Here is a 27,403-nt window from a genome sequence, read left to right as displayed (position 1 = left end):
TCGTATTCTTCACGACAAAATGAAGTCGCCCAATCCGAGCCTAATCTCAGGAGACTCCATTCAACAACCTGTAATATACCCCTGCAGATCTCCAAAACGGAACGGGACGTTGTGTACCTTCCTCAACGAGAGCAGTGCTATTCCGAACACATGGCGAAATGGCTGGGAGCCTTGTACATCTACAAGGGACTCCTGCTGGTCGTTGGCTGCTACATGGCCTGGGAGACCAGGAACGTTCAAATTCCTGCACTAAACGACTCCCAGTACATCGGACTGAGCGTCTACAATGCGGTCATCACGTCGGCCATCGTCGTAGCCCTTGCCAACATCATCTCCGTTGAGCGGTACACGCTGACGTTTGTCCTGGTTGGTTCTCTCATCTTCGTGTCGACTACGACCACACTATGTCTGCTCTTCTTGCCAAAGGTAAGGCACAGGTGGCGGACGACTAGCATACACCTTAGCGGCTGTATAACTTGCACGTCGAAACTTGTTGAAGAGTTGCCTATACCAAACACTTTCGAACGCTTCGCGAGCTTTCAGCTCTTGATGAGCACAAATGAAGTCCGAGGTCACAGGCCGAAAGAAACTTCTCTTTGTTCAACCTGGTACAATACACAATCCAATAACGACGCTGTACATGTCGATCGTTAATTACACGCTATACTTTTTAGCATTTACAACGCCAAAAATAGAGAGTCAAATACAGCGAAAACGGATGCAGGTAACTACATGCATGCCACGTCCAATCAGGTTTAAGCTCCCTACATTACTTGCTGTGGTGCAAGGCACCTTGTAAAGAACACGACACCAGAACAATACGGAAAGCAAGCCTCCATGTACAAGTCAGTATGCAGGACAGTCACACTTCTGCCTACGGTTCTTTCTGCAAGCCACTGACGAAATGTTTCATGTGACAGATTCACGCCATCTTGAGCAACACGGACGTGGAAACCGTGGTGGCCTCCTCGGAAGTCCGTGTCGAATTCAACACTCGTCGATTCGCCATCGACGAACGAAGGGAGCTCTTTTATAGGGCAGAAGTCCAGAACAGAGCATACGGCCGAGAAGTCATGGAGGTACGTACTTTCCTTGTTTCGCTATTTTCTTCATTCGTTAGCTTGATTTGCTTGGAAAGCAATTACACAGGAAAGTGATTACTGGCTTTGGCGTCCCTGGACCGTGGTTATGCGACGTTTCTCAAGAGAACACGTTTTTTTACCTGCCTTTCAGCTGGACGCTGAGATAGCTCGCTTGAAAAAGCTCCTGGGTGAACCTTTGATCGAGTCTCCTGGCAGTGAGTCACTAAAGGTAACCTTTGTAAATGATCTGAGATTTTGCTGCGTGTACTAGGAGAGGTTCCTAACCAGCAGCTAGCCCAGAATTGTACTGAAGTGGCATGCAATCTGTTGGCGCAGACATTGGGATTCGCAGTGGGAGATATTTTTGCTATGTCCTATGTGACAGTCTTAGCGCCACTCAAGTTCGGCAAAAGCACGTACTGGTTTTCAACAACTGCAGCCGCAGATCGCTAATGGCAGAGCTCCACGGCAATGTTCAATCGCGTGACGAACTCGCGGTTGATACAAGAGTTTCGAAAGCTTTGTCTAAAATGCAGAGTACTGACTGTAGTCATTGTAACAAAATGATCACTATTACCAGGCCTTTTGCAATGTTCATACCCAAGGCGAATTAGTTCGCGCACAACCTTAATTATTTCACAGCATAGTTCGATAGAAACGCTTTGTGCAGACGCGGACGCAACCCTTCTGATCATCAAGTTGCTCACGTAGCTAACTATTCTTCAACCTCTTCCACATGCAGTCAGACAGCCCTCTTTCATCTTTACTCGAGCGCTTCAAACGCAAGCGAGCCTCCCTGGACTTCGAACGGGCCTCCCGCAACAGGAACTCAAGCGGCTTCAACACGCCTGGACCTCCGACGCCCAAGTTCCGCGCAGGGCGCACCATTCACGTCTCTAAGATCTACTCCGTCAATGCCATGGTTCCTGTGACACCCGTCTTCAACCCCGTCCTCAGAACTTCGAACGCCCTCCAGGCACAAGGACACCTACAAGTTTCCCACAGTCCACAGACGCTTCGAGGAAGCCTTCCTCTCATCATAACCCCCGAGGACGGAGGGTCCAGCCGGGGGATACCGCATGCTGATTCCTACCCTGCCCTCACTCCAACGAACTCTACATGCACGATATGCCACGACGCCCCGATGCCCTCACGTCACGAGGACGTGGACACACCGTCGGAAGACAAGGAGTCCCCGTGCGGTTCAGAAGAGGTTGTCAGTGCTGTGTCGGCCCCTCTGACGAACGGTGGTAGCACGACGGACGAGTACAGGACAGTGTCGTCAGATGATGACACGTACACGAGTTGCAGAACTTTCAATCGAGGCTCGTCCTCGACTTTAGGTAATTGTTCGCAGACGTTTCACGACGCGGTCGCCGAACCAGGACCATTGGAAGTGGTAGAAGAGACAGGTGACGAGTCTTCCGCTGGTACCACGCCCGTCAGTGTCGTCAAGATAGCGCCAAATGTGTTATATAGTAAAGAGGACAGAAGAAGTCTTCAAGGGGAAAGGGACTACATTTTGAAACAGCTGGACGAGGCTGAAGCGGTCGATGTCTGACAGCTGGTTCTGCAGTGAGTTGGAGGAGAGGTATATGGTTCCTCTTGAGGTGCAGACTGGGAGGGAGCAGCAAGCAGGTTTGTATAGTCATGCCCGATAGGTAGAACGAGGGGATACATCATGGTGTTAGAGATACCTCTTCGTGTCTGTCCTACGAATCATCATACATAATCACAATCATCACAGTGACTATCAAATCCAAATGAAAACAGGCAAATCATGCGAGACCAGATTCATCCAGTTTGATCGCAACAGTAGGCAGGGTTTAGATGCAATGCGAATCCACAGTATGTGCGAGCCTAAATAGTATTTGACGTCACCCGATTTACCAATGCCATTTAATGCTCTGTTCGTGGAGTTGAATACTGAAGTCACTAATTCTTGGGCACAGCTTTCGAGCGAACCCCAGAGAAGCTCATTTTCAGTATCTGCTGAAGTATACTGACACAAATGTCTGTGGGAGTTTGACTTCAGAACGGGTGAATACGGAAATCCGTAATTCTTCATAGATACTTGATGTCCACGGCAAACACTACCGCGACTTTTCACATTCACTGAATCAGTTTTAATCGGAGGAAAGATGGCAGCCGCATGAATGGGCTTATTGCGCCGCCATAAAACAGAACGATGGTCGATAAAAACGCCAGTGACAGCTGAGGCTTTCACTGGGACGAGGCTGCGGTTTGCCCTATTGGAAACGTGCGCGAACGGTAGAGTGTAAACAGAGAAACGCTCTCAGCGCCTCTAACGGTATCCCTAGAGTTCGCTGGTGGGAAGCGGCTGCAGGAGCCTCAAGCAGGTAGCCGGCTGTGGATGCATTTCGAATCATGGCGTTACTAGCAATAAGTTTACCGTAACATTAAGAGGACTAGAGAAGGACTTTTAAGGGTTCAATATTGTAGAGGCGCTTTCCAATAACATAGTTTTCAGCTCTGTAAAAGCACGCTGTTTAGTCGCGGGACTAAGAACGATCTTGGGGCACCACCCGCTTCATCCTGTCGACTCGGCAATAGGATCCAGGAATTTGGCGGGATTTTCCCACGTATTCCACAAAGTTCTTAGAATCACCCTCCCATAACCCTGCAATACGAATAGTATATAGTACGAATATGTTACGCACACACCCTCCAACTGAAATCCGAAAGCCCCTCAATCCTCAAAATCCTGCCGAGATCCCTGCCTTGACCTTATTTGGTATCGGGATGTGTACGCTACGTAGCAAATAACGCCGCGATGTTCACCGTATTTTCGTTTCATTAACTTCACCATGGTTTCACCACTTTGGCCACACGCATGCCGTAGCTCTCCCACCAGCAGCCCTTGATGCCACCCACACAGAGGCTCAGCGTGTGTGATGCACTGTACATGTACGTAAAGTATATGGCTGGCTTTACGAAGCAGTCTGATAACAACGACAAAGCATATATATATATATATATACACCACGTAGCTCATTGCAAATTACTATTGCAAAACCTGCATCACTATAAGAAATACAGACAAATTTTTGTTTGTTCTCGTGAGGTTGCCTGATGATGACAGCAGCAGTAGCAACAACACAGTATTGCATTCACGAAGATGCTTGAGGAATGAATCTCACGACACACCTCACTTAGATAATCCCTTCCATCATCTGCGAATACTGAAATGAGCACACGAATGTACAAAAGGTTACCACTGCTACAACATATCAAGTACTTTTTTTTTTCTTCAGCCTGAGGGAATCCCTGTGTACAGAGTAGGTTTCAATTATATGTGTATGCCACTATTCAGACCTCCATGGAGATAATCCTGAAATATTCATCTAGGCACCACGAGATACATTTCAAGTGTAGACGAGCTTACGACGTTGATTACATAGTGTAGGGAACACGAGCCCTGCCGAGATATCTCGCAATAGATAAGAGAGAGACATCAAACCTGTGGCTTGATGACGCAGAAAGCTATAACCTAATTTCGAGTTAGACGACTACGAAAAAATATTCACTATCGTGCAGGCAAAATTACTTTAACAATGTCGACTGAAATAAGACTACCTGTTCCAAATGTTAGTTCACTTCCAATGACCTGTGCCTTAAATGTTTATAGCCTACAGTTGAGTAGTATCTTAATACCCTGTGTAGAGCTTACGTATTTAAATTCCACGCGGATACCCACAAAATGTCCTGCAACATCCCTTCTTAAGGGGAACAGTGGCATGTCATAACCATGACCTACCATAGATTATAGCGACCATGACATAATCGGCAAACCCAATGAGTAGCCCGTCCGCATGATCCGCTAGGGGCGCCACTTATCGGCCAGCGAGATGTGCATCACGACTGGACGATGGAAATTAGAATTTTGAAGCAGCAGAAGCGGACGCACGATTACCGTAGCAGACGACAGCAACAGTTCCTATGAAAACGCGTGGAATGATGGCGATAATGAACTTCAAAAGGAAGCACCTCTCTTGGGACATCCACCGCTTGTACAAAAATACTAAGATAAGCTAAAGTGCAGAGTATTGTAGAAATTAAGCAAGCGATAACCGGGCCGCTGAGTGGCGCCACCACTAGCCTCCAACCGCGGTGCTGGGAAGGGGTCCGTATGACGCGGTCGCTATAATTCAGTGGGTCGTGGTCGTAACACTGCCTTGCAGGTGTGCTACAGTGTTGCCCAAATTAGGAAATGCAGAAAGCAGTAAATATTGTACGAGTGCTCCTCCTGCATAGTGAAACTCTCTCTCAAATAATTTCATTACCTGCGAGGTACTGCTACATAAAGTGTTTCATCTTTTAATGTTGAAAATGCCCAAGTAAATATAGATCAAGTGAGGCTTTTGACAGTACTTTTGATACCCCCAAAAATGCATATTACCACCGTGTGGCTCTAGTAAATGTCACCAGGGCAATGAAAACAGTATTACGTTAGTATGTGCTATCCCTGTCTGAATTCCGAAGGAAACGAAATACTTCTTCGCCAGAAAGTCGGCTGCACCTCTAGGTAGCAGCTGGGACAATTTCTCGTAACTGACGGCGTATACTCAAATGTAACGACATTAGTCCGATTTTGAGCTTCCTGCTTTGAAGAAGGCATACGGAGCCAGGGTGTCTACCAAGCTGCAGCCTCCAAATTCCCTGACCAAAACAAACGAGAATGTGGTGCCTGCTCGTACGTTTTGACACAGATCACTCATAGAACAGATAATTTATTGAGTAATTGAATAACACGCGTCATTCACTCAAAGAAACAGAGTACATGTCTCCGCTTACTGTTTAGGAGAACCAATTTTTTTCCTGCGCTAGGGAGATCTCGTACTATGTTGCATTTATGACCCTTGTCTTTTTTTTTTTGTTAAAGGTCGCTTATAAGTGAGGCTGCCCCGCTTTTCTGCAACAGAGCTTGTCGTATTGCCAAACTTACTTGCGGCAATGTTACTGTGTCAGAAATGATTGGCACCGCGGTTCACGGTGTACTGTCGTGGCACTTGTCTGCGATTTTCTCAGACTCCAGCTGCTTTTTGGCAACTTTCCCTAACAGTCCCCCACCCCCCGACTTTTCCGGTTGCAACAAAATTCCCCGACCATTCCTGTTTGTCTAAGGTTGGTAGACACCTTGGGAACGTCTGATCCAAGTTATTGTTAACCGAAGCCTTCAACGCTGTGAATAACTATACCTGTACAGAAGTCTAACGTACTATAAAAAAAAAAGGTATGCTTAGCACTACCTTTTTCGGTGTGTGCCAAAAATAAAGGTACGTCAAAGCGTTGCACATCTCACAAAACCTTAAAGTCCAACGTGCAATCATCAGTGCCCGTATACGCTTCTCTGTAACAGGTAACACTCAATCGAAACATTTCAAGTCATCTCCCCGTCCATCCCAACGAAGCCTAATTAACGGCGGAAATATCATCTACAGTATTGTTGTACGCATACATTTCATGTTGATACTCGTTTTGTGATGGCTGCTAAGCTTACATGATGTCATGCAGGATAGGTACAGTGAATGTGGTAGCTGCCTTCAATGTCTATAGATATTGGACCAACACTGCCAGTTGAAAGCGCCACGGTAGTTTTGTCTGTTGTGATCCCGACCAGAATCGCGCACATGTCCTATGTAGCCACGTCTGGTTGCTGACATATCATGACAGCTGTGACAGATTTTGTATATGACTACTGTAAAATAAACCCTGTCATAAACACGAGATGTCGTAAGGATTTTTTTTTTCCCTCACTTTGCATCGTAATGCGGTGCAAAGGCAGCACGCAGACGGCAAAGACAGTGATTACGAATTCCGCGCTGTGCTTGCTGTCACGGATGTGCTACAATAAGTGGAGTAATAGACTTGCAGCATTGTAGCCAGTATATGTAAGGAGAAATACATCACATTTTCAAAAACAAATTTGGTGCAGTGATTATATCATAATGGCAGCTGCTATGTGCAATTTAAAACAACGCTGTCATTCATTGTGAAGTTCTCTCAACAATTTTCTACCGACCCGAGTATAAAAACGTCGAAATATTTGCCTCACACAATTTACAGAGAGCTGGATCTTGTGAACGAGAACCAGGTGAGGTGAATTCTAGGTGGCAGCTTATCACCGGACGCAGTCAGAAATATTACTGCTATCATAATACGCGTGAAATTACGGTACACCCACACTAGAGGTGAAAACGTATGAATGCCCTCAAGGCAGCCTCCCGTCTGGTTCTTAAGCCCGAGTACGTCGTGGAAGTCTTACAAGATTAGTCCCGCAAATCCGCTGCTTTCGGTCTTCGAACAGCACCAAACTTAAAGCCAATTTAACTCTAAGTTGCGTATTTAAATTTTAACACTTTTCGCTTCATAGTAGTTGTTGGTGAATTAAGTGAGTTACGGAGAGTGCGAGAGTGAATAAAGTGGCCGAAACTTGATGTCTTTGATAAAAGCACCAAGTTTGTGGCAAAACGACGTCACCAGGTACTAGCGGATGTACATAGTTCGGTTGCACGGTTCGTTGAAGGGCTCACGAGAGGAGGGAATAAATTTTCCACGGCAACGAACCGCACCCGTCTAAAAACTGCCAAACTGCCAAAAGTGGCATAGTTCATGACACTGAAGCGTGCAAACTCCAGCAATGTACATTTATTCCAACTGCGTTTTCGTTTATATTATGTCGATGTAACTTCCCCAACAATCGGTTAACAGATAATGAGGTTGTAGTACTACTAGAGCGATGGATTAACAACGTGATGTTGTGTTGACTGGGATGAACCTTCGTAACAGCGGTTCCTAGCAAGCGACGCAAGTCACGTGTGTTCCGCGGAACGTTGTAGAAGCTGCGCAAACCGGTTTGTGATTGCCAGTGACGTGTCGATGAAGCGGTCGACACAGTTGGTCAGACAAGTCTCGGTCCGTCCGTCGAGCTTCGAACTTGGCTTGTCAATGCACTTGTCCCAACATATCTCGTTCAACCGATGAACCTGAACAAAAAAAGAAAAAGAAATTGGTTATAGTCGCTGTGTATCAATCTAAAGAGATCTTCAAAACGCACTGCAACAGACGAATTAAAGTGTAAATAACAAGGCAACACGTGTTCTTGGATTATTCGGCTGCAAGATCTGCGCAAGACACGATATTTCTACCACGTGGAAATCGTGATGATTGAATAAAGATCTCAAATCTCAGACGACTCAATGAAGTGCATATACACCGATTCTTTACAAGTAACCAATCTTAAGTGAGAAATTGCAGTCTGCACACTGTCCATTATGTGAAGCACTCTCGGTTGAGAGTGAAGAGAGAAGCACTCTCGTCTCAGCCGACGTGTTCGAATGTGGGTACATGAGTCAGGTTATGGCTCAAGAAGAGAGGTATGTATTGTATTGTAGAAGAAAGGAAGCGTATGTTCATGACAAGCACCACCAGCTTGCCCCATATATGCTCTGAGATTAGCACAAGACCTCACTAACGCAGGGAACACGCACCTCAGATACCCGCGCCTGTAGGGACTGGTTAGGCTTCGCTGTACTATGCTACAGGGCGCTGTACATGAATTGTAGAGCATAGGAGCAGACCAGAATGCGACAGGGTAGCTGTTTATAACATTTCCTTGAGTCTTCTCAGGTCCACACCTGGAACACCGCTTGGCTTTGGGAAATCATATCAACAGGGAATCTTTACTAGTGGGAGGAAGGGAGCAGAGATACTTCACCTCTGCACTTATTACACAAAAGCTGCATTAGACCGAAAAACACCGGCGTCACGTGCACAACATCGTAGCTTTCAACTTTAACCTTGACCTAACCTCACATAGCAACGATATCTTTTAAACTTGCTTCGTTACGCAGAGCGCAAATCAATGGGTCTGGCAAATGAAGAGAAAACACAATAAGCTGCAAAATGTGATATCGCTAATACTAATGCCGAAATTGTGTCTGGGAGCAAACTGCCGGTTCTTACCTGTGCTTGAAACTGAGCCTTCTGCTGCTCAATGGCGAGGAATGTCTGCATTTCCTTGTCCACCACTTGATTCCCAGAGTCATGATCAAACGACATTTTTGTAATTTAGCTAGGAAATTCGTTATAACAGCATGCAAGAAACGAAAATCTGACGATCACCGTGGTACAACGACACCTTGAGTCAGCCGGCGTGCGTTGCACAGCGTTGCCAGCTGATGCTGGCAAACGCGCCGGGTTGAGCGACATTCAACAGCGTCATCTGTAGTTTCGGTTTCGATATATGCAGAAAAATAGAAAATCCAGTGAACCGGTAAGAAAATGAACAGTCAAGAAGATGATGAACAGCCTCTGTTCGAAATATCGGCGGCTCTCGTCCTGAGGCGCTTCACGACATGTGCGCGATAACTTGTGTGCCGTAAAAGTGTTACAAATTGGTGAACCAACCCAGTGGAAACACAAAAGCGGTATTCAGACGTACGACACACTGGCAGACGATAATTAAACTAAACTGAGACGAATACCGGAATGTACTCAATTTCGTTTTGAAGCAAGTGTGCTTCGAAAGGTCGAAAATATGGCAGCCGTCGAGAAAGACAGACAGCAGACGCAGTCGAAGCCAGACCTAGCCCTTGATTGTCGTCAAGTGTGCCATCGATTGCCAAGGCCGGCGAGAGAAATTACGTGTCCCAGGAGGGGGGGGGGGGATCCTACCTGGGCCTCCCTCTTCACGTCTCGATATCATATTCTAAGTAGTTCTTGTTTTATGTGATTTCTATGTACTATGTACTAGAGCTATGTACACATGTATACTGATCCTCGTAAGTCACCGTTTAACCCAGATAGTTTGACTTGGTGGAAGCGGGCCCCTGAAGAGGTCCGGGCCCCGTTGCTCCATCCCCGGCTGATCCACCACCCACCTCCTCTCTCTGGCACTGCCAATTACACCACGCTTGCACAAATCCCCCGAACGACTTCCCACTAACTGGACTCTACCACGAAAGGCACAATCCCACACCCACTTCGCACTCAACTCTAAATGTACACACGACGAGATAGCAGCCGCGGTTGCATGAATGCCACAGAAGCGCATCGTATCGAGTTATCGCACCTCCTCGCACCTATCTTGACCAGTGGATTGGCTTACGTGGCCCTGTCGGAGAGGATTTATCGCGATAAGTCGATATCATACGTTTTTGTCGCATTCGCGTAAATGCAGCTCATGATGGTTGTTTTACAAGAGTTATACCTGAACCTGAACCTGAACCGTGGAGGCAAAAGAGACATCGTACTTGAACCCGTAGCGTAGCCAGAAAAATATTTCGGGAGAGAGTTCCATTGGAAATTTACATGGGAGAGGAGGACTGCATCCCCGTTTCCCTCTCCCAAACGCACTTTCCAAATACTGTATACGGTTTCGGGGGTGGGGGGGTTGAACCCTAACCAGTCTGGCTACGCCATTGATTTAGACCAGCTTACCAAGAACAGAGACGATATTGCAGTATCGCATATTCGTATATCGTATATCTCAGTATCGTATATTCTTAGTACGCTATACTGATACATTACGATGCACAGAACGCTTTCCGGCAAGTCTTCGATCCTCATCGCCGAGACGTGAATCAGCACCACATCGTGACTGTTTGAATAAACACGATTTCGCCACAACCCCAGCACGCATCCCACTCACGTAACGATTTCATACGGCGAGAGCGAGAGTGTCTCCTCCAGCATATCCACCGTGTCAACACCCCCTCCCCTCAACGGGCGAGAGCATTTCCAGGCACGGCGTGGCCCGATGAGAAAGAACCGCTTACTCTACTCCACCATGGGGTCGGTCACGCAACTTACGTTACTAGGAGCTGTTCTGATATTATTGGTGTCCGCGGCGACACCGGTTGCCGGGGCGGGCATCGGCGATCGCATCTTCTCGGGGTTCCTGTCCTTTGGAAGGGCATTCTCAAATGCGACGCAGCTGGTCATCGGAAAAGTGAAGACTATCGTTAATCCCGGAGCGGCGGAAAGGACTCGGAATAGATCCATCAGAGACAGAGACGTCTTCAACAGTGTTTGCAGTTGAGTGAGCTCTTGGTTGTTTTTAAAGGGTTACGGCTTATACTTAGACCCTGAAGTTTTAGGGTTAAACCCGATTTTTCCTCGAATTTGCACCCCGAATCGAGGTTCACCGGTTTGGGGTTAAACCCGATTTCTACCCGCAAAACTGCACATAAGCTAGGCACCTCACGGCAATGCCATACTAATTTTTCACAAAATACACGGTTGATCTCAACGTCTGATAACTCTGGATAGGCTGTACAACGAACGTTTGTTCGCAAATAGAGCCCGACTTATCCCCAAATTCAGTCCGATGGTAATTTTTCCGGCCGAATTTGCATGAATTTTCGACATCAAGTGATTGACCCGAATTTTACCCCCCGAATTTGGAAAAAAATAAAACCCGAAAACTTCAGGGTCTACTTATACCTGGTAGCTAGACTTACGTGTACTTTTCTCTTTTTTTCTTCTTCGTTGTTTTTCTTTTGTTTTATTTTTTATTTTTTCCTGTTTTGAGACCTGAAAGTGTTTTTTTTTCGTGCGTTTGTACTGTCACTCATTGATTACTTACTCATTTTATTCGTTTACTGAAACGTGATGTCACCGCATGGTTATAGGGTGGTGTAAGAAATCGTGGCACCATCCTTTTCTCGCGCTCATCGCATGCGAACATTATCTCGATGGTAGCGGAGTTTTTTTTTTTTTTTTTCTGACTCCGTGTTAGCGCCGCGAGGCAACTGGGGCTACGAGCGGTGTACAGACGCGGACTGATGGAGTGAGGACAACCGGAAGGGGTAGGGGACAGGGGGATGGGGGGGGGGGGGTAGTGGAGTAGTTTCTTTTTTTTTTCTTTTTTCAAGTATTTTGCCTACATCGTCATAAAGCATTACAGTTGGGGGTACATACCAGATATATGCATAACATAACTTGTACCTTAACACACCACAGTACATACGCATATATATAAATTACCTTCCACTGTATCTAACTGAGCCCTGTTTTGCAAAAAAAACGCTGAAACATTTTCGGACAGACAATTTCGGAAGGCAGCCTGTTCCACTGGTATAGAGTTCAAGGAAAAAATAATAATATTTAAAAACGTCAGTCGTAGTGTTACTCACGAATTTTCATGATGTGCTCAAGTCTGGTTGCCGTATGTATGTGGGTGGGGAAGATAAACTTAAATGGGGGGATTATGACAGTTTGGTTGTGGTAAATATTGTACAAAAATTTAAGCCTCAAGTTTCTTACGCAAGGGGACAACCAATCCCGTCCCAACATGGTTTGCATTTCCGAGACACTGTCCCCAGTTTGATAACCGGGATGAGACAAACCTCCGGGCATCACTTTGTATTTTCTCTGTTTTGTTTGTGCAAGTTAAATAATTGGTGCCCCATAAAATACAGGCATACTCAAGAATCGGTCTTACGAACGTAAAATATATTGTATCTCTCACCTTCAGGGGTGTAGTTGAGGGGTGTAGGGGTCAGGGGTGGTGGTTGTTGTTGTTGTCCACGGCCCTCGTGCTAATATTCACCCGACATCCACAGAGTGTGGCTTCACCTATACGGCCATATTGTCTTGCGAAAGTAAAATGCAGTATTCTTATTTCGGAGTTTTAGATATAACAGCCGCAATGCTAGCGTTCACAATAAACGGGGCGTACGTGGGGACGCAAAACAAAGGCAACAAGAGAGTTTCAGAATAGAGTTTTCCAATGGTAAACCAAAATGCAAGTACCTTGCGCTTGGAGCACCATATCAAGCGGTAGCCACACTATTTTTATTCTTTTTTTGTGTACGAAATTCGTTTAATTTGAAAAGTACAAGTTTTGGCACCAGTTATCGTTGTCGAATTTATTTGAGTTTCCTTCGCTCATTTTTCCGTCTCGCATTTCTCTCTCATTACTTTCGTCGCTCCCGCGAGGGCGACGCAAGTTCACTTTGGGGCGAGTTTGGGTACTCACGCTATTTTTTAGTGTACCTCTTGAAACCCGAAACTTGGATTGGGTTCTGCGCATGCACTGTGACGACCCCAATTTAATTGGGGCCCCAAAGCGCTTGCGTGCCTCATTCTGAGGCTCACCTTTAGTTTAATGTTGTGGAACGTATGCAAGGATTTTTTTTGTTTTTTTTTTGTTTTTGTTTTTTTCACTACCACTATTCATACAGTCTCGTAACAATTTCTGGACACCCTGAATAATCAATTTCCAGAAACCGTCGAAGAAACACGCGGCAAAGTAAATGATAAACCAGTTACAATTTACGAGGATAAAAATTTGACTGCATCTTTGTGCAACAGCGTTTTATATGGTCATCGTTCGCGGCAAATTTTCGGTCACTTTATCTATCCCATAAAGCTACGGACGGACCAACACGGTTGTTGGCGCCATAAGACTATCGCTTCAATGATCAAGTAGGATTCTAAGTGTGGCTCGACATTTCCAGTCACTTCAGCTTTCCCACACCGTATACCCTTCCCCATTAAATGCATACTCTGAACATTTTCGCAGCCCTGACAGGTCCCAACAGACGTCTGCTTCTTCGCTGCCTCAAGACAAATGACGAGGAAGTGGTGAGTGTCTCCTTTCAGCATTCAACACGCTCACCGTGACCGCAGTGCCGTGCCGGTAGTAGGAAATGTTGCGAGCTTTGTTTACTACTTTTGACAGCTGAGCCCCGACTGGCAGAGCTGCATCGGCACAGCTCGGATCGAAGTATTGACGGCAGAGGACCTTTACCATTGGATGTGCATGCAGATTACAATGAGTTCGCAGGTGAGGAGGAAGGTGCATAGTGACGATGTCTGTGCAATGGTATATTGATCCCGTTGGTATACATGACGTTAGGTTAGGAATACCGGCGGACTTCTGTTGTGTACTTGTATAGTATGCTGTGAAACAGACTGCGCAGGGCTGTGCGAATAGTGTTCGGATTTTTCGACTACGGAGAAGCGAATAATTGTATATTCTATTCGAATTTCAAATCGAATGTAGAATTCGATGTTCAAATTTCTAATCGAAGCGATGTTTCTGCCAAACGGAATATATATAAATTAGGGTTGTTCTTTTTCGCATTTTATTATTATTATTATTAGTAGTAGTAGTAGTATATTTTCGTTTGCAGTTCAGCGTGTAAAAAATGGGGTGATATTTTCGCATAGAAATTCGCGGAGAAATCGGGTGTTTCCTCTCCCATTTCATATGCTATCGAGGATTTTCGGGTAAAACCAAAGTCGTCTCATTCAAGCGACCACTACGGTAACGATTGCAACAGGCAAACTTTGCCAATGTATACGGAAGCTCACATGTTGCATGTTTATACATGTTATATGTTTACATGTACACTCCTGTGGCAATCGTATACTGGCGGGGACAGGACACCAGACAAGGAGCAGTTGGAACTGGTGCACTGAATCGCAACTGGGGAATCGCAACATGTATCCCAGCTCTATGAAAGCTTGTCCTTAGGATCAGCAGTGCGAGATTATGAAAGGAGGGTACACAGGTCTCCTCCTATAGACCTGTTCTGGTTGATATCACGACTCACCCGTTTGGGGGCCTACCGCGCCACCCGAGACTTGAGGACTTCGGGGATTCCTAGTAGAAATCGGGTTATACCCGAATTATTTCTGAACATGTGTTCGGGTGCAAATATCGTATGAGAAACGAGGTTAACCCAAAAACGAAGCACCCTAAACATGATCGAACAGTTTCGAAGATGCACTCATATGCCCGAAAACCCCAGAGAGGAGAGGGTATAAAATAAAGTGAACGACGGCGAAGTTCTATATGTATGTATCACGTATCTGTTCTGTGTACGTGTGTTCGGTTCGGTTACGTAACTATTCGCTTCGAATTAAAATTTCTTTTCACACAACCCTATAACTGTAACAGTTGAGCACTAGCAGTTTTCAAACATGGTCTTTTTAAAATTACTTTTCGTTTATGCTTTATTTTTTCAATATAAATTTTCGCGTTCCGTGGGTGCATAGAGAAATTACTGTAGTTCTCCTAGAAACATATAGTTCTCGTTCCTTCAAGGAAAAATCGTCGTTCTTTACGCGAGGAATCAAAGTAAGCCTCGATAATTCCGTAGAAATCTTTCGCGACAGCCTTTGCATATAATTGACGAATTGCAGACACTGACGTCAACGACATTATCATTTTTTTTTAGCCCTGTAATGTCTGACGTTTCCATTTCCGCCAGGCCATCGTTATCGCTGGCACCGACGTCCACGGCCAACGCAACTTGAAACGGCTTATCAAAAAAAAAAAAAACACGATTATCACCGCTAGGCTATGCCGCTATAGCCTTCAAGCCCGTCTTCTTCCAGCATAACGCGTCGAAAGCAGGAAACACAGTCGCGCTATGAACAGTTATGCGCCACCACCTTCTGGGGTAAAATACACTCATACTTTCTCGCCACCCTCTTAAGTTGTGAAAAGAACCAGCCGACCTTACAGAGAGCTTGAAAGCGGTCAAGGAAAGACAGAGGTGACGCTTCGCAACAATGCTCTCCGGTAAACGTGAACTCCCGTTATCCGGAAATGTGTCGAACGCGAAAGATAAACACGTCGTCTTGCGACACCCATCCTCTACCCCGCCCTCAGGGTTCCTGCTACCGTCCAGGTAGCAGCCTTTACATGTGTGTATCGATTCTAAATCACGGAAAAGCGCAGATTGTTCTCACTAAGTTGTATAGGCTGATAGTTATGAAGCGGATGCGAGGAGCAGTGGTGGTCGCTATATAGCCGCCTTCAATGGTACATTCAAGGCCAGTGTCACGTTTGCCCTAACGAGACAATAGACGCAAAGAGTGTGTAGAAGAATTATGTGGTCGCAGAATTGCAGGCTTTGGTGTTCATTAGTTCCCTAGGGTGCTTCCGCCCCTTACGATAGTTGTTTTTATTTATTTTATTTATTATTTATTTTTATTATTAGAAAGTGCGCATAACAGCTCTAAAAGCCTTAAAATGTTGCACTTAAAATAAAACACCAATCATCATGGAAGACAATATTCTAAGTAGTCAACAACAGCATTCGTATACAAGGTAACACTAGAGAGTTTTAGCAGACCGTTGATAACGTGGCTTGCGTGGAACCGTATCAACCGGAACGAATCAGTGGATAAGATTCTGAGTCATGCACCACTGCGATCAGTTCCGCTAGGCACGATAACTTTATCAACGGTATACTAAAACTCACTGCTACCAAAAAGGTCAACATCGTACGGTAAAGAGTTAAATCTTAATTGCAGCCTGGACGACGGGGACATAATGAACGACATCAACGGATAAAAGAGCAGTAACAGTCGAGAACGCGTAAGCGGAGCCTTGCACGACAAAGAAGATAAAAATTCCTGACAAGACAACATACCACTGATGACTTTAAATAGGAAAATAGCGTCACGCACACACCTCCTACCATACAGCGTGTCCACACCGATCCTAGACAATATTGACAAATAGTCAAAATAATAATTTATAAATAAATAATAATTATTTATTATATATTATTTATTAAACAAAATTATAATTTATAAATAATTTATGCGGTGAGCTTGAAATGATTTTTAGTCTGATTGAATTCTAAGCTCATTTTATTAATTCACCTCAAAAACGGTTACGAGCGGACAGCAGTTCATGTCTGAAAGAAGCCAGCCCTTGACTTTGGCTCAGCTGTAGTGAACCGATGCGCTGATTTTGTAATTATTGTTTCTCGTTATACTGACTAACTCAATTTATTTCCAAGCTACGTCATTGTTGTTCGGCTCGAAACGCATCGTCTTAAGCAGCAGATAAAATCAACAGCGGCAGAGGTTAAAATACGTGGCAAGTTAAACTGTAGGATAGCGGGTGGCCATGAACCTTGTATTTGGCCATCCTTGGCCAGTGGCCAAGCCATATATCATTAGGGGTACACAGGAGATGTATCATACCTCTCCAGCAAATCGTGGAAATGCATAATATATGGACACGCTTTCGCTCTCATAATGGCAAAGAGCCTTTCGGAAAACTATTGTCTGGAGTCACCACCGGCAATTATTCAGCTTGACTCACTGCTGGGAAGGCAGCTCACGACCTTCTACAGGGGAAATGCCGGCCTTCAAAGAAACGGCTTACATGACTCAGCATGCAGGGTATGGTAACTGCAGTGACTACAACAACAATTATAATTACTTTACGAATATTGTATCATAATTTCGGGGTAGATTTAAATCGCAGTGACGAAAAGCAGGCTGGAGCTCCTTTGAAGTTCTAATAAAATAAGTAGGGGTCTTTTACACTCCTTTTGAGGCATCCCCTCAGTGAAAGGAGTTGACACACACGGCAATGGCGATCTCGCTTTAGTGTTTCTATTGCTCTTACCCTCGGCAATGTAGACGTATACTTCGCCATTTTGTTTCTGTCCACGCAGGGGCATCTAAACTGTCTTCCCATAACTTGATCAGGGAGTTTTAGGAAATCGTAAGTACCCTCCGGGTCCTGTCTCCATATCGCTGTCAATCAATCAGATATCGCAGCGTGATGTCAGCCACTCCATCATGCTTTCGGAAAAGTTACCGTGAAACTTCGACGTTTTCCCAAAGCCCATGTATCCCTTTCGCCCTCGCAACCTTTGGTGCACGGCTAAATTCACTCAGCACAGTTACGAATATGCAGAAACACGATTGTTCTCCAACTACGTACACGCACACGCAGTACCGAAGCAAGCAAAAACACCCAATAATTAAAGATACGCATTTTTGGGGCCTGCAAACCATCGGCGGACGCTGCGTTCGAGGCTACGCCTTTTCGATCGGAAAGGAGGAGATAGTCTCTCTCCTTTTTCGAAAAAGCCCGGTATCTAAAACGAAAATCTGCCTTATCGTGTGTCAATAGCACAAACGCCGTTCCAGTAGGTGTCCTTCTCTGGCGAGGTCTTTAGAGTGCCCGTGTGCCAATGGCCATAAGATATATTATCCGCCAGTGTAAATTGTTATTACAAAATATTCAGTCCGGAAAGTGATCAGGTTAAACCGTTTCTACAGGTTTCTGCGTTTGTAATGTTTTCAAAAACCCGTGTTTCAAGAACCGGAAAGACGCGCCAGAGCAGTCTAATTACGCTACATCCGTACGATCTCTGCGCATGTGAGAAAGAACAGGTTGGAGAAAGCACGTGACAAAGCGTCTGTCCACTCAGAAAGCAACAATTAGGGGGCATTCGCAGACGACGCACAACACTATGGTGAACATTCAAACTAAACTAAACTCAATACTACGGTGAAAAAGGTGAAGCAGGACCTCACGCGGTGTAGCTGCTTACAAGCGGCGCTTATATGAATGCGACATGTTCCATGAATGACACATTAATTGAGAGCGATCAAATGAGACCGCCGGCCTCGGTGGCTCAGTCGGTAGCATGTCCGCCTGATGATCCCAAGATCACGGGTTCAAACCCGGCCGAGGACGGTGGTCACTTGGTGGAAGGGTACAAGGTACAAGTTGCTCAGACAGGCCGTCTTCCGCAAGGGACGTTAATTGTGTATTCACACGAGCGACATCCTCACGGAATATTCTAGTGGAAGAAAAAGCGAAAACACTGCTCACAGAGCCGAAGTTACGTCCTGTGTGATGTTCAGCATTCACACGGCGCGGAATATCCTGCACACTTAGCAGACGACACTTGGCAGACGACACCGTCAGCGTCTTTCCTGTCGTCTGCTACAGAATATCTTGTGGCTGTGTCGCAGGATATTCCCCACTGTTAGCAGTGTACTAAATGAGACCGCTACGTGCACGAGGGGAAAGGGAAAAGCTGAGGGGCTGCGCGAAAGGCTGTGCTACTGTCATAGCGTAATCAAGTGTGTCATGTCACGTCGAAACTGGAACGTACACGAGTTCCAATCCCAGAATCCCGGCTGTGCTGTCTGGGGTTTTTCCTGGCTTTTCCTCAGACGCTGTCAAACATGTGTTGGCACAGTTCCCTTAGAAGTCGGCCCAGGACGCACATTTCCCCAGAGTGTTAGTCGTGACGTTAGTTAGACGTTGCTCACCTCTGTGAGGCCGACGTTGGCGAGCTCTTTCATTAGCACCACCACCACCATCTTGATTCGCGGTCACTGTTAGGGAAGCGCGTAAAGAATGTAAGTACACCATCGAATGTGAACGACATAAATCGATATGTGGCTACAACGAAGGTTGCGCGTAGTTGTGTACGCTTCTCTGTGTTATGTATATATGCATTCGCACATGTCTTATTTTGAAGAGTACTATTTTTGGAGGCTCTAATGAAAAACGGCAGCAGAATCACTGGTCAGAGACAAATAGCTGAAATGGCCAGAGAGTTCTTCTCAGACTTGTACGGGGGAGACCTCACAGAGTCGGACCGTTTCAGTTCCGATTCCACCCGCAACAGGGGTGTTGAACTGAGCTGTGAGGAGGTTGTTCAGGTTGTCCGTAACCTGAAAAAGAGGAAAGCACCAGGACCCGATGGGTTGCCTGCTGAGTTCTACAAGCACTATTGGAACCTCCTGGGTCCCTCTCTGATTAACGTGTTTAATAACTCTCTAGAACAGGGATCATTACCAGATGAGTTTATGGAGGGAACCGTTACTTTGTTGTGCAAGGACCCCCAGCGAAAGGAGCAGTTGGGAGCCTGGAGGCCGATAACACTTTTAAACGTAGACTACAAAATTCTAGCAAAGGTTCTAGTAAAGAGGCTACAAAAAAACATGGAAAACTGGATATCGCCATTTCAGGGGGCAGCAGTCGGTGGTAGAAAAATACAGGACAAACTTTGGGAAATCAGGGATGTAATACAGTGGTTAGCGGAGAGGGACGTACGAAGTATTTTAATGGCCTTTGATCAAGAAAAGGCTTTTGATAGGTTGAAACATGCGTTTTTGAGGGAAACGCTAGAACAAGTCGGAGCAGAAAATGAAATAGTAAGCACTATAGGAGCGATGTATAGAGGATGCAAGAGCAGGTTGCTCATCAACGGTTGTCTAGGGAAGGAATTTATTATTAGAAGAGGTGTAAGGCAGGGTTGCCCTCTTTCTCCTCTTTTGTACGTACTGGCATTTGATCGCCTCCTGCGAGAGCTCTATCAGTGTTCATCAATCAAGGGAGTGGGAATACCTGGCTCGGCACAGACAAAGACAATAGTCGCCTATGCAGACGACTTGTCCATGATTGTTCAAAGTGAAAAGGACGTGGAGAACACATTGCGGGTTTTAGAAGATTATGGGACAAGAAGTGGAGCGAAAATTAACAAAGAGAAATCGAAAATGTTGTACATGGGGGGCGAGTACCCAAGGAGAGATGTAGGGCTTAATGTTGTTGAGGAAGTAAAAATTTTTAGGTATCCTATTTGATAAGCATGGAGCGTCTTGCAAGAATTGGTCCTACTTGAAGGCAGCAGTCGAAAAGATTATGAACGACCACGACGAGCCTGCAATGTCATTGATGGCTAGAGCACAGGTCATTAAAGCGATCGTGGTGCCAAAGTACACCTACTTGTTCTCGGTCATTCACCCATCTCGGGATGTATGCCGAGGAATAGAGAAATGTTGTTTTAGCTTCATTTGGAGTGGAAAGACTCAGTGGGTGGCGCAAGAAAGATTAAAGCTTCCAGTAGAGGATGGTGGCCTGCAAATCCCGGACTTTCGACATTTGGCACAGGCATACGCGGTACATGGAACTTACAGGATGCTAACTCAGGAAGGTTCCGGGAAACTGTTATCGAGATTTTGGCTGGGCACTAACATAAAACTTTTTAGGCAAGAAAGCATTGATCATAGAGTGCCAATGTCTGAAAACCAGCCAAGAATATACAAAGTAGCGAAACAGGCTCTTGTACAGCTTAAAAAGTTAAACAATAATAAGGAGTATGGCGATTGCAAGGTCGTGGAAATCTACAAAGACTTGAGGAAAGAATTAGTTGAGAACTCCTCTCCCCAGATAACACGAGAGGGATGGAGAAGACTGAATAGCTTCTGGTTGGAGAGTAAAAGGAAATCGCTGTTGTGGAGAATAGGGCATGGAGTACTACCTGTGAAAGACAAATTCTATTTATGGGGCAAGACCAGTAGACGGAACTGCGCACTTTGTAGTCGCACAGAAACAGTAAAACATGCAATTTTTGAGTGTAAAGTGCCTGCATACCTGTGGTTATGCTTCAAAAAATATTTTGGATTAAGTAGTCTAACTTTTGAACAAGCTGTGGGGATCCATATCGGGCAAGTAGTTAAGAAGCAGCAAAGATTCTATCTATTGGTCGCCGCAGAAATTGTCTATCAAGTGTGGCTTAATAGGTGTAGGGTTGTTCATGGAGGTGATTGTTGGAGCAAGGCGAAATTTAGAAATATTGTGAGCTATTATGTCCGCATGTGGCTTGGGAGGGAAAGGTTACGTTTGGGGCCGCAAAATTTCTTCAAACAGTGGCAGTGCAAAGGCTTCAGGGTGGTGGACGGGATCATCAAGTTCCACTTCAGTGAGTAAGTATGAATGAAATTATGTTTCCCGAGCATTTGAAAGCTTTCCAGGGGAGGGAATTGGTAAGATATGTGGGGTGGTTTAAATGTGAAGCACAGTGGTGTTGGCACTCCTCGAGAGTATACGATGGGATGCTGCACTTCAGTGCGATAGCAATGTGGCATTGTTTTAGAACTTGTCTCAGTTGTTGACTCAAAGGTAGAAATAGGCAAGATAAGAATAACAAGTGGGCTAGCAAGCGGGATAAATGGTTAGGGAAACTTTAGGAAGATGAGTACACAATCTTCTGTGGCTCATCTCATAGAGTCAACAATACAACAAGAGTACTATTTTTGAAGCGTGATGTGGACAAGCATTGCGCTTGTCCCATCCTACAGTTTGCAATACAAGGATAGAGTCTATGTAAATCCTACAGTTGGCAATACGAAGGGGCTACCTCCATAGGTAGTTTTGCGTTAGTGTAGTTTCTAGGTAGTTGCTTAATGACAATACACTCCCTTACAAATCTTGCTTGATGACAATACAAACTCTCATACTTAATGCTCTGATCTCCGTTTAAACCTGCGTACGCGGTGGATGGGGGCAAAGGGGAGCCGGTCCTTCATATATTGGAGAAGGGCCCCTTGATAACGCGGTCCGCCCCCGGGTGGGCCGTGTCTTTGAATGCGCGTCCTATAAAACGGATGTCGGGGCGGTACCTTTGCGCTGCTGTTCCCGGGAAGATTTTTTGCTTTAAAATCTTACTTGATGACAAAGCACATGCAATTTTATCTTGGTGGTTTATCTTGGTGGCGGACATACGCTCTTCCAGATGTCCGACTGGCCGTATAACTGAATCGCAAAAACGACATCTGTGCTCATAGCTTTTAATGCGTTTGCAGTAGAGTCCTCGGTACGCAAGAACCGCGGCGTGGTCTGTGTGTAGCCACGGCGCGGCGCGCATGCGCGGTGAGTGGAGAGGGAAGGAGAGGACGCGTGGAGAACGGGCGACGCTGCGGCGCGAACGCCGTGCAGTTGCGGTGGTCGACAGGCTCGGACGTGTCAGCGTGGTCGCGCCATGGGTTATGAAAGCTGTGCGTAAGAGCACCGGCGAAAGAAGGCAGAGGCTGAAGGGTAGAGAAAGAAGGGCAGAAGCTCCTTGAAGGGATGTGTAGCGTTGTGAAGGGGAGTTCCAAATGGGTTTTCAAGTTAACACATTTCCGTCGGATCCACCAATGGATCGACCATGTTCTTTTTTTTTTTTCATAAATATTATGTAAAGGCTAAAAATAAACACCCTGCATGTAGTTCGACATGTACCGGGAATTTTCGCTCTTGTCGTTAAAAAACACTTACGAAGACACTTTCCTTCATGATGTCTGCTGGCCGGTGGCGGAGTTTAAACGTTATGTCGTCTGCGATGTAATGCTGCGCTGTGCCAGTCGTGCAGCTGCTACTTCTGCACTGTGACGAACCTCTCTCGCCGACGGAGTGCGCTGATTACTGAAGGAAACGGATGACTTTTCTTCGCAACTGTACTCGTGGGCAGCTATGAATTTTAGAATTTACGTGCGAAACCCCGTATTAGCCTTTTGAGTATCAGTCAGACGCATGAGGCAAGCAGCATGAACACTGTATAGTGGGGCGAACCTCTTTATTATTTGTTAATTTGTTTCTGCATGACAAGTAAATATGCATGGTGTGAGATGATCAGTTCATGGAATGATCCCCCTTTTTGTTTGTTTGTTTGTTTGTGCATGCGTGTGCGTGTGCGTGTTATGTTTCCCCGTCTCGCCAGGACCTCCACACTTAATCCTGTAATCGTTGTTGCATTATTCATAATTATAGCTGGTGTCTGTCAACTGCGAAGACAGCATGAGAATTTCAGAAATATATGAAGGTGTCGGCAAAGGCACGTGTTGGATCTCCGGAACTCAGTCGGACTGGGTTGGAGTGAAAACTAATACGTGGCTCCACATGTCGGGAGCTGTACTCCAGCTCGCTTGTATACCGCTAAAGGGTGGTTAACAACACTGACCACCAGGTGTTGGTGGGATTAGCAGTGATGTGATGACAGTGGTAAAGAATGAACGAGTGAAAAATGGTTGTACGGATGTGCACGTACTTTGCTACAAATTTTACCTTTTGTCCAGCCCGAGAATCTGCAGAACACCACTGAATGCTTACTACGTGGGATGGATAAGCCTGCTGTTATGGATGCCATAAAAGTGAGCGTACTATTTCTTGTGCCAACACATACACCGAACACAAAACGCCCCACGCAACAACTATTTTCATCGTTCTCTTTTTTCTCTTCAGGAATGCAAGGGGAGCTCCCGACCCTACTGAAGAGCTCGCGAATGTGGAAAATCTCCATATTATGTACAGCTGTGTAACCTCGAGGCCATCGTCATGCATTACTCTTCCGTGCTTTCTACTCATTCCATACTTGTCATGATGTACTTATCTCATCTTATAGAAGCATATGTGACACTCGTAAACAAATAAGGGTTTATTCGTCCTTTTTTTTTCAGCATATACATAGATACAAATCGCGTATCATGCTACGGTCAATGACGATGTCATCAAAGATTCACATGTTTATGGGTGACACGCTTCCAGGCATGTTTGTTCATGTGGTGCGTTTCATTTCAAGAAACAAAGTGAAAAGGAAGCCATAACAAAGTTTATGAATGGCACATTAATCCCGGCGACTTCATTGATCTCTTCGTCGAGCATGAAGCAGGACCATAACTCAGCCTGGCCTGAATCACGCGATGGACAAGAAATGTCCTTGAAGTATGTTTTTATCCAGAATAAAATCTACTCAGTATTTTCTGGCAGCGCGATCGCCATTTTGTGCTCGTTATTTTTTTTTTCTAGTTCTAGCTGACTGGGTTCACCGTTGACAATTTCAAGATGGAGCTGCTGAATGTCTAGTGTCACGAAATACCATGTAGCGTGATCACAAAGCATTAGGCTGCGTCACGCATACCTCCCCGACGTAAATCATAGTCATACAGACAGATCTACGTTTACGTGTATGACAGTCGTAGCCCTCAGCCTAGAGGACGGCAGACACCTGGACATTCATGAGCTAGCGATATAAAATATTGACGAAAAACGAACTAAAGAATCTGTCCTCCTTCTGTCCACTATAGGTGCGATAGATGGTAAACGTGTAGGATTTGGGTGTACTTGCCGAGAAACTCATGCCCGATGCTGGCGCAGATGAACTATGAATCACTACCTAGTATCTGTTGAACACGTTCGGCGTAGTTTGTTCCAGAATGGCTTTCATTATTCATGAAGAAGGACGACCATGAACTTCGTAAAAGTGCTCAGGTCCCAACAAGGACGTCTTGGTTGATCAAATAATTAAGCAACAAGGACATTGAAGATAATCACCCACGTACGTTAGAAATTGAATAGATGAATATGTTTCACCTAGCGTCACTAAATGATGTTATTGCAGAGTACCGTCACCCATTCATCAGAAGGTGCACCATTTTGTTTCCGTGACTGCTAATGCCGCCTGTCGGACGCACTGCAAAACAACGACCTGCAGGTTGACCTGCTGCAAGGCTATAAGTTCACCTTGTCCGAGTTGCTGTAGGTGGCGCTATGGATAGGACGTCAAGTGGGAAACAGAATGATGCTTAATTATTCTCCTAGCGATCAGGGATATTCCTAGGATATTCATCTCGGGGGGGAGAGGGGAGCTGTCCCATATCTGCTTCTTTTCTGACGTTTTTGGCCGTTGTGGTCGGTATTTTGGGGCCGTGTTGCAAGTTTCTGGGGGGAGCATTAGGGGGGGGGGGGCTGCTGGAAAAATCCCTGGTCACTGACGATACTCTGAAGCTGAGCTTATTTGGGGCAACTGCAGTTAGTCACATTGAGCGTGAGATGAGACGCATACAAATCCCACGCTTGCAAAATGTCTGTGAGTAAAGACGAAAAAATATGGCACGATATTTAAAATGCCTTCAAGATCGTTTGTTCTTTTTTGATCATTTGGCAGGAGAAAAATGTGTTCTCTATAAATGTGTTCGTCTGCCTCTGTACGGACACGTGTTGTCCTGGAACTCATCCGATTTACATAAAGAGGGCTCAAGGCGCATGCTAGCTGGTGAAGCATGACGAGGAACACCCTGAGACACGGAACGAAGAAGTGGTGTTGTGTTGTGTCGTCTTGTCTTCTTCTTTGTTCCGTCTCTCAGGATATTCTTCCGTCGTCATCCACTTTATCGCCTATTGGGGTAACGATTGTCGCGTATGTCTAACTCAACATGGTTACGGAAGTGCCACACGGGACGATATACCTTTCAGGTACATGCAGCGTTCAAACATGTTAGACATGCCGTTTCAGCTTCTGAAGCTTAACGCACACGCGTGTACACACATTATTCCGAAGAAAAGAGAATATGAACTTGAAACATCAAGACCGACCACGTGACGCACAGGCGTCACTGCAGCAGGCTATATGCGGCACGCTCAGTCGTAATATGTCGCTTACGCAAACACTTTTGCGGAGCATAAAAGGATTATGCAAGCGATCCAGTGTAAACTTGACATATCTCTGAGATTGGGGTGAAAACAATGGGACGAACAACACAAACGTACGGATTAACAAACAAACTTGTCCTGTTTTGTACGTTTGTTTGTTCGTCCCCTTGTCTTCACCCGAAACTTAGTTGGATATGTTGCGTACGTCACATTTGCTGAAGTAAGTGATGCGTGGGGTCAATGCCTCATACCGCAGCTAACTGCGGCGTTGTGAAAGGACACAAATTTAGTAATCTGTATATACCCGGATCCTGTATGGATTGATGGATCCGTCTATCAGTGTTATCCGTCTGTTTTACAAAGACGTGGGTAGCACATTTGTTGCCAGCACATCGTGCAGGCTAAAAAAAAAAAAAGAAAAAGAAAACTGGAAGGGCCTAGAAATCGACAGATTAGAACAGAGTCGACAGAAGCAGAGCCGCGAGCACTGCTCCGTCACTGATCTCTATAAAATGTCGCAAAGCCGAGCTCAGCTTCAGATCGGACATATCCTAACGGTTTGCTGAAGACCGGAATGAAAAGAGCGATGCTGCCTAGATATCTTCAGCAATGATTTCACTAAAGGATGCTCTTTTGCATCAGTCTCTGTTATAACGGAGTTCGACACTCAAGAATCACACTATGGGTTCGGAGCCGCCGCGACCAACTGGAACTGTGTCCCTTGACGCTATACATATGATATATTAGTTCGTCCAGGCACACGCCATGAACTCCTCGAAGTCCTAGCCGCATTATAATTGACACCCTCATCTCTTAGACCTTCACAAAGTATGTACCACAGTAGAAGATCGCTGCCGCAACTGCACTATGCCCGCTTATGCACGATGGCCATCACCTGCACTGTGACGGGGTACGGCCTTATACTTCTTTCTGCAACGTAGCCTGACCTGTACAGAACAGGGATATGTCTTTCGTAGTGCAACCAGCGAGTTCGAGTGGTCATGTGGTAGCGTCACGTGATGCTAGAAATAATCGCAGTGGCGGGACGTCTTCTTTTAAGTCCGGTTGATTTCTGCAAGGCAGCCAAGGCAATGGGAACCCAAGAGATGGCTCGGAACGTAGCGCCCTCTTTGAATGACTCCATCGTGCCAGCGGATTGGGCCGCTGGAGTAGTTGATTGTCACTTTGGAAGAGCCGGTAGGGGGTTTGAGAGAAAACTCGGCTTGGCGGCGCTGGCGGTCGTGGAAGACTGGGCTGCGGGGATGCGCTTCTCTTGCAGATACGCCACTTTGGACATCATGTGAGAAAGAAGGTGCCGTTC

At 45.7% G+C, this 27,403-nt stretch overlaps 4 protein-coding genes across 5 annotated transcripts in view; 2 read left to right on the top strand and 2 right to left on the bottom strand.

The window, feature by feature from the left end:
- Positions 1-6,830, top strand: part of LOC135395946 (gamma-aminobutyric acid type B receptor subunit 2-like) — a 144,074-nt gene extending 137,244 nt beyond the window's left edge. The window contains exons 15-18 of the mRNA XM_064627031.1: positions 88-426; positions 921-1,079; positions 1,234-1,311; positions 1,825-6,830. Coding sequence (XP_064483101.1) covers positions 88-426; positions 921-1,079; positions 1,234-1,311; positions 1,825-2,643 — 1,395 coding nt within the window. The 3' untranslated portion in view covers positions 2,644-6,830. The remainder of the gene's footprint in view (positions 1-87; positions 427-920; positions 1,080-1,233; positions 1,312-1,824) is intronic.
- Positions 6,831-7,736: 906 nt separating this feature from the next.
- On the bottom strand, positions 7,737-9,279 carry LOC135396214 (mitochondrial import inner membrane translocase subunit Tim8-like). The gene is made up of 2 exons (XM_064627241.1): positions 9,069-9,279; positions 7,737-8,089 (listed from the first exon to the last, which is right to left on the bottom strand). Exons 1-2 carry the CDS (start codon positions 9,162-9,164, stop codon positions 7,916-7,918), a joined length of 270 nt encoding a protein of 89 aa, XP_064483311.1. The 5' UTR covers positions 9,165-9,279; the 3' UTR covers positions 7,737-7,915.
- Positions 9,280-10,833: 1,554 nt separating this feature from the next.
- On the top strand, positions 10,834-24,419 carry LOC135394881 (uncharacterized). Of its 2 annotated transcripts, none has more exons than XM_064625923.1 (5): positions 10,834-11,140; positions 13,633-13,694; positions 13,792-13,896; positions 17,540-17,589; positions 23,730-23,805. In XM_064625923.1, exons 1-4 carry the CDS (start codon positions 10,864-10,866, stop codon positions 17,567-17,569), a joined length of 474 nt encoding a protein of 157 aa, XP_064481993.1. In that variant the 5' UTR covers positions 10,834-10,863; the 3' UTR covers positions 17,570-17,589; positions 23,730-23,805. The 2 variants fall into 2 exon arrangements, with proteins under 2 accessions (XP_064481993.1, XP_064481992.1); XM_064625922.1 differs by lacking the exon at positions 17,540-17,589 and adding an exon at positions 23,896-24,419 and having other exon boundaries at positions 10,840-11,140; positions 23,730-23,804.
- A 315-nt stretch (positions 24,420-24,734) lies between these two features.
- LOC135394880 (anoctamin-4-like) overlaps positions 24,735-27,403 on the bottom strand; it is a 49,549-nt gene continuing 46,880 nt past the window's right edge. Inside the window, exon 18 of the mRNA XM_064625921.1 lies at positions 24,735-27,403. Within this exon, the coding sequence (XP_064481991.1) occupies positions 27,263-27,403 (141 nt within the window). The 3' untranslated portion in view covers positions 24,735-27,262.

Source organism: Ornithodoros turicata, chromosome 5, assembly GCF_037126465.1.
Source record: "Ornithodoros turicata isolate Travis chromosome 5, ASM3712646v1, whole genome shotgun sequence".
In the NCBI taxonomy this organism is placed as follows: Eukaryota; Metazoa; Arthropoda; class Arachnida; order Ixodida; family Argasidae; genus Ornithodoros; species Ornithodoros turicata.
This window is presented reverse-complemented; position numbering and strand designations above follow the sequence as displayed.

Excerpts from the sequence above, each read along its gene's own strand:
- LOC135396214 (XM_064627241.1), bottom strand. The coding sequence starts at position 9,164 with ATGTCGTTTGATCATGACTCTGGGAATCAAGTGGTGGACAAGGAAATG. Across the intron at positions 8,090-9,068 it reads AGGCTCAGTTTCAAGCACAG|GTTCATCGGTTGAACGAGAT; the intron begins GTAAGAACCGGC and ends TTTTTTGTTCAG.
- LOC135394881 (XM_064625922.1), top strand. The coding sequence starts at position 10,864 with ATGAGAAAGAACCGCTTACTCTACTCCACCATGGGGTCGGTCACGCAA. Across the intron at positions 11,141-13,632 it reads CGTCTTCAACAGTGTTTGCA|CCCTGACAGGTCCCAACAGA; the intron begins GTTGAGTGAGCT and ends ACATTTTCGCAG. Across the intron at positions 13,897-23,729 it reads AGATTACAATGAGTTCGCAG|CCCGAGAATCTGCAGAACAC; the intron begins GTGAGGAGGAAG and ends CCTTTTGTCCAG.